We start from the raw sequence: 16,934 nt of genomic DNA, 5'->3' as shown, positions 1-16,934 counted from the left end.
ATACATCTTATGATAAGTGCCGGTACTGTGGGGTTACCTGTGGGGATCTTACGTCTGCAGGTTTTAAGGTAGTGATTGATTGTGACTGGCTTGTGGTACGAACTGTACTATACTCGCACCGAAGTGACCCTTTTACATTTGTGTTTTGGTAAGACACATCGGCCCCCATCTATGATACACTGCAGCAGAAGGGGCACCGTGGAGGCGGCCATGTATGATCGCTCTTGGGATTATCCAGATCTTGAAGATTTGATTCGCATGAGACTATATCCTATCTGATTTCCGAAGACCAAAACTCCAATTCCAAGTCACAATACCAAACCCCATATATTCGTCCGGAAACCCATAGGGAAAAAAAAGAAAGAGAATAAGGAGATAAAGGGCACATACGATATTAGAAGAAAGAAAGAAAAAAAAAGAAATCTATACAAAGAATAAATCTTAAAGCAAGGAGATTTACAACACCCTCCGACCGAGAAACCCCCGAACCCTATTCCATGCCCTATCAGCTCCAGACTTTAGAACAGCTTTCCCCTCTTCCGGGGCCTCCACAGCTACTATCTCCGGCTGAATAGAGCTCTTTGCCGACAATAGCGAGTCCATGGAGTAATCCGACCCGGTCCTCATCGGTGATTCCGCAGAGACTATATTTCCAGCGCCCCCCCGACCGATGGAGTAGACCGGCGCACGGTTCTCGCGTATAACCTTCTCCCTCTCCAGTTCCTCGTCGAAGAAGAAAATGGCGCGCTCGGATTTGTGCCTCATGTTCCCGGCGCCGCCGACGCCGGTCGAGAAGAATTGTGAGGAAGAGGAGGAGGGAGATGGAGAGGGAGGAGAGTAGAGAGGGAGTGAGGATGGGGGGGGAGTTGTGGTGGTTAGGGAGAAGGTGATGCGACGGTAGTTGCTAGCCCCTTTGCGGGTTATTGTATGGACGTACAGTCCCGTTCCGGGCACCGTTGTGCTTTGGGAGAGGCCGAGAGACATTATAAAGTTAGGGTCTTGAGGGGCGAAAGGTTTGAAATGGGAGGAGCGAGTTGATATTAGAATGTAGAATGAAAGAGGTCTGGTATGGCTCGTCCAGGCTTAGGGGGGATGTATATGTGGAGGGAGTTTGGAAGGTCAAAATTTTGATGATTGGAGTTGTGCTTCGGTAGAGTTTCGCCAGTGCCTTTATATCCACTCGCTTATAGACGAAGCTCTATCCTACCAGCTTAGCGCTAGAGGTATATATCTCGAGACATGCATATCGGTGTGTTTAGCACTTTCATGTAGTTAGCTTTGCTCGCCGGGGTAGTGGTTTTCTATAGCCGGGGATGTAGCGCACTTTTTGGGCCGGTGAAATTTCCTCCAATAACATTGGACGCAAGAATCCCCTCAGCTCGTCAGGACTTAGCAGCGAGGCTGATCCTCGAGGATTGGCCTCGAAGATGAGGAGTCCACGTATCTCACGAGGCTAGGCGCCTTGAAGATAAATTAGAGGCCATCGAGGAAACCTTCGAGGATCTCTTGAGTAATTATGTTTGGAGGAGGAAAAGGGAAATTTTAATTTGTGTTCGAATTGCACCCGTCAAGTGACTTGAATTGGGCTGAAAGACGAGCCACGGCTGGAAAAGTGGAACGAGCGAAAAAGGGTCAATTCTTGGAAGAGGAGCACGGTGGGCCTTTAGTGGCCAAAAGGTGGCTTGGACAAGAATTAACTGAGGACGGCTTACAGGAGAAGCGGAGGGGTGATATTGCCTCCAAATGGGTTTGTAGTGATTTGGGACCAAATTATGATAGGAATAGTTATCGCATTCTAGGGAAAGTATAGATTCCCGGACTTGAGTTGTGAGAGTAACGTAGGAGACTTGTTCTAACTAACGCCTTGGGCTTGTTTTGCGAGTAACGTTAGTAGAGTACCGTACAGTACAGTACTGTACAGTGCCAACGAGTATATATCAATGTGCAGTGCTGGCGAGCTCAGATTTATCTCTCAAAAACATTGAAGAAGCCCAGGGAAAAAGGAAGCTGCTCCACTAAACCGTATTACGAAGTTGGAACAGCTTCCAGAGTCACCATATCTTCTCCTCTTTATTCTTTGAGGGCACTTTAGTCGCCCTGTTTCTGCAATTGAAGTATCTGGTATACCAGTATCCGCGCAGGCATCCTCGAAGACAATTTCCTAATCCTCGAGAACCACGAGACCTCCTTGTGCAGAATCCTATCCCATCTGATATACCTCGCTCGGAACTCCGCCTGCTCGCGAATATCTGCCTCTCGAGGTTGGCCTCCGCCTTTAGCTAGTAGACTATAGCGAAGATGGAGAGAGGGGTGCTTCGACCATACCTCTAGTGTGGAGGCGCCACATTTCGCATCGTTAGTTATGGTATAGGTAGGCAGAATAGCTGTCTGTTGTCGGTTCTTTGCTTCCCCACGCGCCGAGTGAGCCTGGCACCAGGATATATTTCCTCCTAGTACCACTCCCGCCTCCAGCATTAGTGTTACCCCGAGTCCGTAATTAAACTTCTACCGTACCGTACCATATTGGCAGCAGGCAAGAAGTGCCGGAGGGAATCAGGGATCCGCAAAGTACTGTGTATGGCAATGGTCGGTGTGTATCTGAGCGCCCAACCAAAACTCATGACCCCTGTTTTCGGATACTTCCTGCTAAGAGGAGTGAGTACCCCGCGCGGTCCGCTGTCGATGGTTTGATTGGGGTCTCGGTTCTCGGTGGTGGTTTTGCTCCTTATCAATATCAAGAGCCCCAAAGTTCGAATAGGCAATTCCTCTGTTCCTCCCCTCAGCGGCATCTCCTCGCTGGTAAAGTCCGTGCTTGACATCCAGCAAGATAAGCTCGGGAGGTGGGGAAGTGCCTGGCCGGTGTCCCCCCAGCCCCAAGAATGTCAAAAAGGGATTTACCGGTTCCTCCACCTAACCAAAATCTGAGCCATCCCACACCTTCAGGAATGAAAGTTCATCCGAGTGTATGTGATCCCAGACAGTTGGAATCAACCCCCCGTGCACCTCTCTCTGGTCTAAGTTAATGACTAAGCAAGGATTTACCATTTTCTTTTCTTTTCTGCAAGAATCCGGGAATTTAATCGAGCAATTTGAATTCTGAAAATTATCTATCGACAGATATATACGCATAAATAATCACAACAACCTACGTCGTGGCTATCCGTATCAGAAAGTTGAACCATGCCAAGAATCGCGATAGCAGAATCGCACATGTCAGGGGTTTTCAACAAGGTTTACGGACAGCAGTTTGAACACTTGGTTTGACGGCACAACAAAAAGAATGCAGTATCGTACAAAGAGCTCAGGTGAATATGTAACAGGGAAATAGTCTAGAAAACAAAAGATACAAACTAAGAGAATAATAAATGGAGTACAGACGATCGAGTAGAGAGAGAGATATCATAGAACTGATAATGAATGAAAACAACTAACAAAGGAAAACAGGATACATACCCCTTATCCTTCACGGATCATACAGATCCTTCCCCGCATACTTCTACTGTATGCCAGATCCTTCATCACATTCCATTATGGCAAGCTCCCATTTTCCTTGTCACTGCCGGTTATATGACCGAGAGTATGATCTGACCGAGGACACATGTATCTGGCCCGGCCGAGGCAGGAATTGTTCCCCCAGTGCCAGCAGCCGCGAGAGGGGCAAGGAGTATGATAGCCATACAAGTGCTTGATGTCGCCGCACTAGTGGTAGGTCTGTAACCGACATTTCTCAAGGGTTTCACGGTGGTGCCGACACGCAGACTAGGAGCCGGTGACTGTCAAACATCGGTATGATAGACTGCAGAACCGTGGTTGTGCGTGCACCAAAGGGCCAGGGTTGCTGCATGGCCTTCCGTGGGTAAGAGAGGCAGACAAATTTAACTCTCACACGCGGTCATCAGCCGAAAGAGGTTTCCCCGCCTCCGGCAACAGAGGTGAAAAAAAAAACATGAAAAAGAAAAACTTTAACCCTAATAATTTCGGAGTCCCTTACCCGAAACACTAAAAGCACTCATCGAATATCACCCATATTTTTGCGTTGGATATCAACATCCAGCCTACCACAGGTTGTCATAGATATGTCTATATCCCATAGTGCGACATATCCGAGAGGGTTTTTATGTATTTGAGGGACCTGTTTATCCCGCCTGGAAAGTGGGTCACCAAGAAGATACAATCTACAGTATCCCGATTATCACAACAGAGACCTTTTTGCTACGATATGCGCATGCGCTTGTTCCTCCCGTGCACACAAAATGTCCTCATGTTTAGGCCAATATTCCCACAACCAGCAACAGCGTGTTTAATTAATCATTCAACCTGACAGATTAAACACAATCGCGTTGGAAATGTCTCAAGTCAATTGGGTGTTGATCCCAAGTCTCCAGCATCACCCCGTAATACCCATCTGCCCTAGATGAGATGATCAAACCCCGTCCGTGGAGTGACACTACGCCCCAAATCAAGTCCTCCATCCACAAGCGAGCACAAGGTAACCTCAAAGAGAAGTGTTAGTAATCAGCCAAGCTCAAATCACCGCCCTTCGAGCTTCGGACGCGGACTGTTTCGTACCTTTGCCCTTCCTGAGTCTTCTTTTGGGAAGTTCCGGACTTCATCTGCCTCCACGGGAATCCATCGGGGGCTCGGCACTAATTTGCCCGGAAGCGAGCGGATATGAGCCTGGCCGGTTGGTGGGGCCCATGCTGGAGATAGCTCCTTGGGTTTTATAGTCGGCGGTATACCTTTTGTTCCAGAGTGGTTCCACCCTTATACCGGCCAGTGGTCTGTAGTCTTGCAGCAGGATATATATATAACACAAGTCACTCTGCTACTACCGACCGGAGAGTGGTTTGGGTCGGTCTACTTGTAAAAATTTGGAAAAAGATTTGATCACTACGAGGTTATTTGAAAGTCACCCACTTTGAGCGGTAACTCAGCTCCTCACCGGAATTGTCCACCCTTAGGCTAGGCCCCTTAATCGTAAATTATTTTAGCATCATAATCCCCGGATATATTACGACCCATGGTAGAGCCATGACAAAGCCATGTTCTTCACGGGTTTCTTGCAGATATTGTGATGGAAGGCTATGAACATCTCTACCTGGAAAGCCCACTCAATCATACCGACATACACACGCCATGGTCTATTGATGCTAGCTAGAGAGCAAGCCGCGAGCGGGGCCATCACAGCATTCACCATCAGGTTCTTGGAATCTTGGAAGATCACGCACGACGCGAACAATGATATAGAATTCTTGAGTGCAATGGAAGAAGGCGAGAACACTCTTCTCACCGATGAGCTCCATACAGTGCCCCTGAATCATGATCCCAGCCCTACCCAAAACGGATGATATCCCTAATATCTCTGCGACGTCTCCCAAGTTATCACCCGCACAAGATGGATTCCCCTTGAAAAACCCCTTCTCAACAGTTCGTGCTGAAAGAAAATCGTTCCGTCGGGCAAGATTCCCGGCATAATTAACTAATCAAGCTAACGCAGGGATTAACCTCCCTCAGAGTAAATCGGACATCGTGTGTACGAGTACGGGCCCGGAACAGCCGTGCGGGAGTCTAGGCGATCTTAGGAACCTAGAACATCCGAAGGAAAAAAATTCAATGGAAAGTCAGTATGAATCCTTTATTTCCTTTGTATCTAATAACCTTGTTTTGTAGGCACTAATTCAGCTGGAGGAGTTTTGAATCCTTGCAATGACGGTTTTTACTGTTCCAAGTAGAGGGTTGTTTGTATCAGGATGCTATCTTGATTTTATTATGTTCAAAGATCCCTGGATCGCTTCTTGAAGTCTTCTCTGTTCGTGACTCTCTACTTGACTTTAATCCCCCGTCTCGCCCTTAACCGACACCAGCAGTCACCATCTTCAATAAGGTATTCGACTTTTCTAACCAACCAGTCATGATATATCACTCGCAGAGCTATACTCTGATTAAGAGCAAGAATTATCCCGGGTAATGGTGCTCCAACACTGCATAACATCAACAGCGTTAGAAGAGAGAGAGCTTCCGGGTCCAATGCAGTCCTGAAAGCTGCATTAAAAGTGCTTGTTATTGCATTTGCACGATGGCATGCAGTATAGCTGCGAACATGATACGATGCATCCTGCACGACAAACATCCATGCTAGACGCATGAAGTTAGGGCTAGACCATCAGTAGCAGGGTCACACGGGGGGGTGAAGTCGAGCCTTTGATGCAGATATAAGTTAAGTTCAAACCACCTCCTCATCCCCAATGCATCCCCAAAGCGTTTTCAAAACGGGATCTCCCCCGCCCTCGAATTCCACCAACCCCATTCACCCCACAGCTGCACATTTCCTCACCCAACTCCTCTCGACCCTCTCGGCCCTCCCGCATCCAGTACCCGACCCCCAAACCATCACCGCTGCCCGCACAATACTAACTCACCACCTTCCACACACCGGTCTAGGCCTAGAACACACAGCCCAACACCTCCTCTCCCTCTTACCATCCTTCGCGAGAACAACCGCACACTACTATGCCTTCGTGACTGGCTCCGTCACCCCAGCAGCGCATCTGGCCGACCTCCTCGTCTCAACGGTAGATGCAAACGTGCAAGTGCACTTACCCCAGGACTCGCTCGTTACCGAGGTCGAGGACGTGGCGTTACGGCTGCTATGTCAATTGTTCCGACTAGACGAGAGGGAGTGGGCGGGGAGGGTGATTACTACTGGTGCTACGGCGGGGAATGTCCTTGGGCTTGCGTGTGGGAGGGAAGAGGTGCTTAATAGGAGACTACGCGCGCGCGGGGTGGACGAGGGTCGGGGGGGCGTTGGTGAGCTAGGCTTGCTGGAAGCATGCATTAGGGCGGGGGCTACGGGGGTTAAGGTATTCTCGGCAATGGCGCATTCAAGCCTTCTTAAGGCTGCGGCAGTAGTGGGGATTGGGCGCGGGAACGTGGTGGATATCGGGCGAGTGGAGAAACCATGGGAGATTGACCTTGCTAGATTGAAAGAGGAGTTGGAGAGGGCGGAGGCGGAGGGGGTGGTTTCTATTGTTGTGGTTAGCTTCGGTGAGGTCAACACTGGCCGGTTCGACGGAGGGATGGAAGAGATTAGGAAGCTTGCTGATGAGTATGGTGCATGGTTGCACACCGATGCTGCGTTTGGGATCTTTGCGAGGGTTCTTGGGAGTGAGGAGTCTGGTGATGGGGGGTTTGCGCGGGGCTTGGAGCTTGCAGATAGTATTGTCGGGGATGGGCACAAGATACTGAACGTCGTATGTTGTACCCCCCCCCCCGCCCCCTCACTTCTAATATTTGCCCTTAAAGATCGTCCTAACCCTGTCCCCCTACTATAGCCATACGACTGCGGCTTCTTCTTCACTAGAGACTCGAGAGTTCTGTTAGCAACATTCGTCAATACAGCCCCCTACTTATCCCCATCCTCCTCTCCCGACGGGATACAATCACCGCTAAACCTTGGCCTAGAAAACTCCCGCCGCTTCAGGGCACTGCCGGTATACGCCACCCTATGCGCCTACGGTGTGAGCGGGTATAAAGACTTGCTGAGCCGCCTTGTTGCGCATTCACGGAACATAGCGACTTTCATACATGGACATGGGTCATACCAACTACTCAACGGACCGATCGGGGATATCTTCGTGATTGTTCTATTCTCCGCAAAGGAAGATGGACTAAACCATAGACTGAAGAAGGCTATCAACGATACAAGGAAGATGTATGTATCCGGGACAATGTGGAGCAATAGGCCAGCAATACGTATAGCTGTGGCAAACTGGCAAGTGGAAAGTGACGAGTTGGAGGTTGTGAAGGAAGTGCTGCAGGAGCTTGCAAGGCAGACCTGAATCACTGCGGATGAATGATATAGTCCATCAAGCAAACAAATCAATAACCAAACAGTGAACTTCAATACTCCCCCCTCCCCCCTGGATCCCCCTCCCTACTTCTGGGATGCTCAAAAACCGTATGCTTCGTCCACCCTCCTTTCCCCTCCCCACAACAAAAACAAACGTCATCACCGCAACACTTACCGGTAATCAAAGCACATCATCAGCCCCCATCCCATCCCAACACCACCCCAACACCACCACCCCCCCGCGCATCCCCGCAAAACCTAACGCCCTCACGCTCCGGGTATGATATGATAGATATGCCTGACATACGACCCTCCCCCTCCTCCTGCACACTCCCATTGCGTAGTACTCGTAACGAGCCACCCCACCGCTACTATGATACAAGTCCGAGCTGCCAGTAAGAAGATTGAAGAGCGAGGAGACTATTGCGGAAGGAGCGGAACCGATGAATATTCCTGCCGATGGGTTAGATCCCCGTGAAGGTGATAGTCTAATGGTATATACCCCTTCACCAGAGCACCAAATCACTTTCCAAGAATAGTGAGGCTCGGACGCCTGCCGTTCCGACCGGGGGATCCCCATGTCAGAATTGTTCCCTAAGTTAAACAATAAAGCCGTGATATCATAAATCGAGCCGGTGTGAAAAAACCGCAACTGTCAGTCGAGTGAGGGGTATCCCGCGATGCGGCTCCTGCCCTTCGACGGTAGTGGGGTGGTAGTGACGAGTAGACTACTCCTCCTTCTTCGCTTTTTCTCTTTTCTGCATCCTGTTCGTGGAACGGATACCGCAGACCAACTTCCACCCAAACTTCTTCTATACGGAGGTATCATACTCGTACATACCTCCGTACATCCTGTTTTTGCGATACGGCCTGAACTGTCATTCTCTTTTTTCTGTTAGACTACCGGTACTCGAGGCGCTTGGGGCATCAAGGACGCTGGTAGTCACACGAAGATGTTTGCTGCGCTAAACCCCCAAAGGGGCAAAACTTTGATACCTACATCTATCCTACGGTACTAAGCAAAGAAAACTCTCAAACTCCCGCAGCCAATCCATTCATCATGATTCATGCAAGCTAAACACTCATGTATGCCAGGTATAAAAACAAAGCTAAGCTTTTAACTTACAAGAAAAAATAAAAGAAAGAAAAAATCACCTAAACGTCAAATCCTCCTCCGCCTCAAAACTCAACATCTCCCACTCCTCGGTGCGCCGCTTCTTCTTAGCTTCGTGTTCCTCTCCCTCCTCGTCAAAGTCAGAAGAGGTTTCATAGTAATCTTCACAGTCATCACCTTCACTGCAATCATCATCAAATTCCGACCTTCGCCGTCGTCCATGAACATGTTGACATTGACCATGTTCGCCCTCATCCTCAGACATCTCAAAGTCCTCCCTGTGGAACATCCATTCCGCACGTTTACCCAATCCAGCCGCTGAAAGAATATCGTCGCGGTCAAGATATACAGTGGTGAAATCATCGTAGAGGAGCCAAAGACCCTGCTCCGGCAGGACATTTTCCCAGACGAACCAATGCCTGAGCAAGTGCTTGAGACCACTCGCGCTTTCGGATAACCTCCCCAGCCAACGCGTAGAAGCCGGTGCGCCGGGAGGGATATTCGTGAATCCGACGACCTTGTTGCCCCCTCCGTTGAGCAGATCCCAGACAAACAATTTGCCGGGCCGGCAAACAGCGAAGAAGCGGCCCTCGGGGGAGATGGAGATGTTGTGCCAAAAGCATAGCACCTGGTTTGGCGTGCGCACCCACCATCCCGCACGCTCGTTGTTGGTGTTCCAGAGTTCCTTGCCGGGCTCCGGTGCCGAGGACCAGTAGAAGTCGTCGAGGACCGTAAATGGGTCGTGTAGACCAGCCTCGTTGTGGCTTGCTGTGAAAACTGGTGGCGGATTCGGGGGTGGCGGTGGTGGGGAGCTTAGGTCCCAGACCCAGTTGCAGTAGTCGTGCGAGCCGCTGATTAGTGTGGTTTCCGTCAGTACAAAGGCGTCTGTGTGGATGCGGGTGCAGCGGTTGCCAGCGCCCATGGATTCGCCGGGGCCCAGGTGATTGTATAATCTACTCTGTTTGGCTCAGCGGACCAGTGTTAGTACTAGATTGTCTCGATAGGGTTAAAAGAAAGTAATACCATCTTTTGATGCCTCATGAGGTTGTATTCCACACTCATGTCGTGATGTCTGTGATCCCAGTACAGGTTCGGGAAGGATAATGTTCGGAGCACACCTCCAGTTTTTAAATCCACGATCCTGAATTCTCGGTCGACTAGCTCCTCATTGGATTTTGTCGTTCGGATGTTCCAGCGGATCAGGGCCACAGCTTTGGTGCTGTTCAACTTCAGGTTACAAATTACGTAGTGCAAGTGCACTGCCGGAGAATATTCCCCCGCACGATCGTATGTAAATAGTTGCTGCCAGCGGTAGACCGTTCCTTGCTCCCCAGGCAGTGGGACAGACGACGCTCTCATTTTACCTCGCTTCTTCTCCGACATAGGCGTCGCAGTGGCCTTACCAGTCGAGTGACAGCCAGGGTATCCGAGCGATTCCACACAAAATATACGAGGGTCCTCCGGGGGGTCCATAAGAGCTTCTATACCACCATCTTGATCCTCCCCACCGCCATGGGTGAATAGGTTGAACACTAGGGTTCCCTCCCAGCTAGTGCATCGGGCAACGCTTGCTTTGGGATCAGCAACGTACTCCGGCAGACAATTCAGGTCCCACGTTACAATCTCTTTGACTGCTGGCTTGGGATGAGCCTTAACAGAGCTGAACGTGGAGATGGACGCTTCTCTCCTGAGCCGAACCTTGACAAGCTGATATCGATCCCCTTCGACTTCATATATATCTGGAGGAAAATACCCTATGCCTCTCGTGCTCCACTTCAATCCTCCAGGCCGCCGAGCAGGCTTCTTTCCGAACGTCCCATACTCGTCCAAGGTGACAAAAGAATCTTTCCCGGCCCTAAGGCTCAAACAAAGCGTATACCCCCCCTCCTTATCAGGAAAGACCTGAAGCTGGTCTGGGCCGGGTTGTGCACAAACAAGTAACAACTTCTTTTTCTTCTTCATCCCCTCGCTACCTACCACCGCTCTTCTAGCCTGTTCATCCTTCCATAATGTAGCTGGCACGCACCCCTTATTCCCACCAAATGATTCGACACCACCTTTCCCACCGCCTTTCTGCTTAATCAACCCGTTCTCACTCCGCATAAACACCCCAACCAGATTTCGCCAGCTAGTCTGATGAGACTCCTCCCGGCCCTGTACATCGCAAAGATTCTCCGGCAGCCAGTTCCAACAGAAGCGTGCTGCTGAGCGCCAGAACGTGGCGTCGACGTGACTATCCATGAGAATTTCGTTGAACCGGGTGCATGTCAAGGAAATATAAAGTAGAGTCTTTGCACTGTAAATCCTCAGGTGATCGGGTAATCGCGGGGGATCTGACTCGTCGATTTTCACCTCCGTCGACGCTGCCGCCGCTGCCCCATTTTGATCGCTCGATAGCGGCTGTGCCGGTTGAGGTTCGGAACTTGTGAAGATCGGGGCTGTAGCCCTTCGGGATATATGCCCCGAGGGCAGGTTACGGCGGTGCTCACACTTGGGGAACTTTGTTGGTGAGATGAAAGAGAACTCGAATATGAGGAGAAGTATCTCGCAGGGGAGGTTCTGCAGGAATATTTTCTGGTTGTCCTTTGGTCTGTCGGGAATCGTGCAGAATACACACCTGCTTGACGAGCGTTTCTCGCTACGTCGGCGTTTGGAGGAAGTCCTTCGGACCAGACTTCCCCCACCCTCACTTAAAGGCGGGGTAGGTGTTGTCCCCGTTGAGGAGATTGGGAGAGATGAGAAGGACGGCGACAGAAAGCTTGCGCTATGAGCGCTTGATCCAACCCCTAGGAAGTTATATTTCCCCTCTGGAAAAGTTGGGAGTGGTTCTGCATGCCAGGTAGTTTTATTAGTTTTATCACTATCGGTATGTCGCCTTTTCACACGAAAATCCGGAGAGGGAGAAGGGGAAGGCACAGGCCTGCCCTCTTGCTTGCTGAATCCGTTATCGGGGATGAACTCTGGCATGACTAGTCCAAAAATGCATTAGCCGAAGTCCACTAGCATAACCAAGGTGTTAGTGTCAGATAGGCATGGCATAATTATCATACCTAGCGCTGGCATCTCCACCATACCAAGATCTTCACCCGCCAAAGCAAACTCAAGATCTATATCCATGCCAAAAATATCATCACCATTCTCACCCAATGGTGGAATCATGATCCCATCCTCTACCCAACCCCCACATTCCTCACTGACGGATTTCAACCCAGCAGGACTAAGGCCATCCTGCAACTGCATCCTTGAGAATGGATAAGATGGAGAAATCGGTGGCTGCACTGACGGCCCTTCTCCAGCTCCAATTCCGAGCCCCAACCCTAGTCCGACTCCCCCGCTCCAAGCACTGTCTTCCGCCCGCATCCTCTGAACCCCGCTATCCAAAGCGCAACTATTCCCATCCCAACTTTTCCCGTCCAGGAACGGAGTTTCCGGGGACGTCGCATCCGTGCAGGACGGTGGTGACCCCCTACCCACATCCCGCACCTCGAATTCGTAACCTGCCCATCGCAGCGCCGTACACCCAACGCTGTTATCACCAGTCATATCGCCCCGGGCCATCGGTCATTCGGCAACACCTCGCAAGATGGACGGATAGATAAATAAGTAAACGGGTTATACAGCACGCCGTTGCGAGAAACCGAACAAATAAAAAGATGTCTTATGGGAATACAAAGTTCTTAAGAGACTATGGATGTATGACGGTACGTATGGATCGTAGTGCACCGCATCGGCATAATGTCGACAATAAATTACCGGTTGATGTGATGTCAGACAGTGCTTGCTTTTTTTCTCTTCCTTAATTCTGCTGTCTTGTCCTCTTATTTCTAGCGGAGAATGGGTAGGTTCAGTCCCTTTTATCCCCCCCCCCCCGAAGCAAACTAACGCTCCAAGCCCGAGACCGGTGGTCCGGGCTCGATAATACAATACTGAAGGTCTTCTCACACAAGCAATGCGTCCTCGTCCTCGTCAGCCCCACTTCACTCAACATGACATTCTGCTCAGCCGCTTTGCTTCGCTGGCAAGCAGAAGCAGCATATCATACATGTCTCCCCCAAGTCCTATAGCCCTTGGCAAAGTGATGGGTGGGAGCACAGTGGGGCTCGAAGGCAGGCAGGTAAGACAAGAAAAAATCCGGGAACACAAGCCCAATTACCGTAGTACGTAATCAGCCCCGGTCTCACAGACCCCTCTCTCACCTCCGCAATCCCCGCCCCAGCTCGACCGTTGAAGAAAATACGGGGGGGTATCAGCATAACCTAACCACACGAGGAAAGATTCTGGAAGCTCAAGCTTGAGTGAGCGATTTACGGTATATCTTATCTGCATAACCTGACCAAGCTCCAGAACCTCCTGATTTCGCGAGGGTATCCACGAATGACGAGGTACCGGACATGGTAAGGGGTGTTGAGAGCGAACGCGGGAGATGGCAGGCCAAAGACTGACTTTCGACCTGTGCTTTTTGGAACGTTGCAAATGGGCGGGTCAAGGGGATTCATTCACCAATCCCGGCGATAGTTAGACTCCTATTCATTCATTTTTCCGCTCCTTTTCTAGAGTTGTAATTGTGCCTTGAGAGTTGCCTAGCTGCTCTACCAACAGCACAATAGCACCCCGAGGCGAAGTGCCATAAGTTAACTCGAACTACCCACGAGTAGACTACCATACAATACAGCACTTTATTGTGGCCTCCCTCCGACCTGAGCTCCTCCAAGAACACCATGAAACCCTCTGCACCCCGAGAAGGCCATTTATTCACCTGTGACTAAAGACCCCACTCCCTTTCATCCGGATATCGTCGCGCCAGAGTCGACGTCCGTGCTGTCAAAAGGGCGGTAATGTAGAAGTTATTATCCACTGTGCCGGCAAGGTACCCGAGTACTGTACTCGAGTACAGCACCAAGGACAGTGCCGTACGTGAACCTCCATTTGGTAGACCTCCAGCGCTTAAATTATCACACCGACCACAGCGAGTTAAAACGCTACGATACAAGCACCTCAATGCACTTCCGTACACCACACGATGAACCAGTGCCCAGTTCCTCGGCTCTTTGAGTCCTTTAGAGGATGCCCATGTGTTGGAAATTACGTTATTCCTTACCTATCCGGTGATGGGGCTGTGTTGGTCATGTGACACAGCCACATGACCGAGTATATATGCTATTGTATTCTAGCATCTTCTAGACATTTCCTTGGCATGAGGCAGTGCTTGTGTAATGATAAAAGGGTATATAAAGGGCAGGTTCATCCCTGTTCTTAGAAAGAGCATGCAAGCTTGGATTAATCATTAAGTCTTCAGATTTTAATATGGTTATCATTGTTACTTCGTTGTCACAATAGTTAGTGCAATAGAGACAAAGATTTTCAGGTTATGAGCCTGGGTTTGTGAGATACTTCTGCATTTCTACCATTTAATAAAATACTATAGTTCACATACATTCTGGTAGTAACTGTATATTCTCTTTTGATAAGAGCTTATCTCGTTTCTTACTATTTTCTCTATTTGCTATTGTAAGTTTTCCTCAATATCCTTGGGCTTCCTGGAAAGTTATTGTTGGTCCGCGTATACTGATTCCCTGTATGGTGCTGATGGATATACATAAAACACTGGGTGTTTGTTCTATTGATTCGAAATATTATGTTTATAGATCCAATTTTTTCATTTTTCCAAGATTACAAATGGTCCATGTAGCTTTGGACTAAGTTTCTTTGACTTCCAATATGTACGAATGTTCTTTGCGTTTAAAATTACTTTATTGCTGATTTTGAAGTTAGGTTATCTCTTGGCCTTCCTATCATAGTATTTGCCCATAGCCTCTTGTGTATGTTGGAGTGATTTCCTTGCTTGCTTGTAGATCATTTTTATCCAGTTTGCATAAAGTGTGCCTCCTAGATTTTACACCACACGTTCTTCCATCCCTTCACTTGGTGGATGAAATCTATAGTTTGTGCAGAAAGGGGTCATTCTATGTGCATTAGTTGCTGAATTATTGTAAGCATATTTGACTAGAGATAGCAATTAGTACCAGTCATCTTGATAGTAGTTGATGAAACTTCGCAAGTAATCTTCCAGCACTTGGTTGGTTCACTCAGTTTGTCCGGCCATTGGTTGGTAGAATGCTGTAGACATCCTTCTTTTTATTCTTAATGTTTTGTACAAGGATTCCCAAAATTCTCCTGCTAACTTCAAATCCATATCCAAGGCAATTTCAGTTAGTAAACCATGTAGCTTGCATATTTCTTTTATAAAGGCTATTGTAACGATCCCCCTTTAGACAGTTAGTTCTTGGCAACGGGGAACGATACTTCTCTCTTCTGCTTTCTTATTTCTTCATCTTATGATAGCACTAGGCCTCTGCCTACATTACCAATAGCACAAGACCTCTGTCTTCTATCGGGAACTCCTATCGTAAGCTTTCTCTAACTTTTCTTTGTGAAGAGCTTTCCTTGTTGTAACAGTAATATTGCAATAAAGATAAAGATTGTAAAGGTGTTTCGTATTCGTTAAAGTAATAGATAGGAAAAGTACTTAGAAGTCAATCTAATTTTATTTAAACTCGTACCGCCAACACTGGTATATGACAAGCCCCCGCCGGTACAGGGATACCGCTAACCGGTATACTACTAATCCTAAGCTAAGTAAGTCTACAGTCCCGCACCTGCCATCCCTGAGTCATGCCCTCACGGAAACTAATTACAAGACCATCAAACAACCCAGCACCCGCCCCGGTCCAAGTCTGTAGCCCCTCTGGTATGAAGCCAACCAGCACTAAGTGTAGCCGAAGCCGAGCAAAAGACCAACCCAACCAGGTTCCTCGTCCAACAAATATAAAATCACAACCACCCGGTCTGAACACCGTCCTGCAACACCTCCACCACAGTAGAAAACCAACAAAACCAAAAGAAATATAAACTACAGGCGACACGATGGCAGAGAGGAGGTGACCAACATGTCTACCTCTCGCATCTGCATGCCAGGCCGTCGACCCTATGAACCCACTTTACCAAGTGCCTCCGGAGAGTATAATGGTGAGGAGGACCTGTACCTACTGCCCGTCCCCCAAAACAAAATATAAACAAAAGAAATACATAGAGGTAGTGACAGACCTAAATGGTCAGTGGGGCCTATCTCCCACCTGTGGTGCCTTGCCCCCGCCAGCCATGCCCATTGCCAAACCAAAGAAACCAAACAATCCCCACGAAACCCAGCACGTAAGACCCAAACAAGTCCAACCAGGTGGTCGCAACCCACTATCCGCACAGGTGGCCATCAGCCCAGAGGTCCGCCGGGCAGCTTTACAGCACTGAGCAGTTTCGCCCAACAGCCCAAGCCGGTCCGGAAACACTTAATTTAACATCCGTAGCCTGTTGTCTCGCTCTGTTCGAGTGTCTCGTGGGTGCCTCCTCCCCCCCAATCAGCCCCCCTCAAGTCCCACACACCAGGCGCCACAGAGCCCATCCGGCCCGCTCAGCCCCTCCGACAGATTAACCATCCGACAGCCACAGGACAGCTATACCTAATCCCATCAGGCAGCCATTGGTCTTAGCCACACGAACAGAGCCCCAACCCCCAGCACCACATAGCCAAGGGGGGCCCACCAGCCACAGCCAGGAGCCACAAAGAAGGCAGCACCAATACTCGAAGGCACCAGCACCAGCCACACCATCCAACCCAGCTGAACCGAAGTCAAACGGAGTCAGGAAAAAGGTAAGCGGAGCCAGCCAAAGCCAGCCCCACAGGTCCGGCAACAGGCACGGACCGAACAACAGGCAAGAGGCATCCCCAACTGACGTGACAAGAAGGGGGAGGGCGGACGAACAGAAGCAGACAAATAGAAAGTAGGCCCCACTTGCAATGGGTGAAGCTGCCAACCACAGACCACAACCGAACCACCCAGACGCACAGACAACGCGAGTGTCCATCAGCCAATCGTCCCACACCACCCCAGGCAGCAACAACAACCACACCAGGTA

The 16,934-nt window shown here is 49.5% G+C and overlaps 3 protein-coding genes; 1 reads left to right on the top strand and 2 right to left on the bottom strand.

The window, feature by feature from the left end:
- Nucleotides 1-267: 267 nt before the first annotated feature.
- Nucleotides 268-984, bottom strand: GSTUM_00010297001 (uncharacterized protein; the record flags this gene model as incomplete). XM_002841199.2 has 1 exon in its annotated part: nucleotides 268-984. The coding sequence occupies one exon, from the start codon at nucleotides 982-984 to the stop codon at nucleotides 457-459; it is 528 nt and encodes a 175-aa protein (XP_002841245.1). The 3' UTR covers nucleotides 268-456.
- A 5,261-nt stretch (nucleotides 985-6,245) lies between these two features.
- On the top strand, nucleotides 6,246-7,838 carry GSTUM_00010295001 (uncharacterized protein; the record flags this gene model as incomplete). Its single annotated transcript, XM_002841198.1, has 2 exons — nucleotides 6,246-7,250; nucleotides 7,332-7,838. 2 exons carry the CDS (start codon nucleotides 6,246-6,248, stop codon nucleotides 7,836-7,838), a joined length of 1,512 nt encoding a protein of 503 aa, XP_002841244.1.
- A 1,162-nt stretch (nucleotides 7,839-9,000) lies between these two features.
- On the bottom strand, nucleotides 9,001-12,759 carry GSTUM_00010294001 (uncharacterized protein; the record flags this gene model as incomplete). XM_002841197.2 has 3 exons in its annotated part: nucleotides 12,014-12,759; nucleotides 9,987-11,932; nucleotides 9,001-9,921 (listed from the first exon to the last, which is right to left on the bottom strand). The coding sequence occupies exons 1-3, from the start codon at nucleotides 12,519-12,521 to the stop codon at nucleotides 9,001-9,003; spliced, it is 3,375 nt and encodes a 1,124-aa protein (XP_002841243.1). The 5' UTR covers nucleotides 12,522-12,759.
- Nucleotides 12,760-16,934: the final 4,175 nt, after the last annotated feature.

Source organism: Tuber melanosporum (genome assembly GCF_000151645.1).
Source record: "Tuber melanosporum whole genome shotgun sequence assembly, scaffold_69, strain Mel28".
Taxonomy (NCBI): Eukaryota; Fungi; Ascomycota; class Pezizomycetes; order Pezizales; family Tuberaceae; genus Tuber; species Tuber melanosporum.
This window is presented reverse-complemented; position numbering and strand designations above follow the sequence as displayed.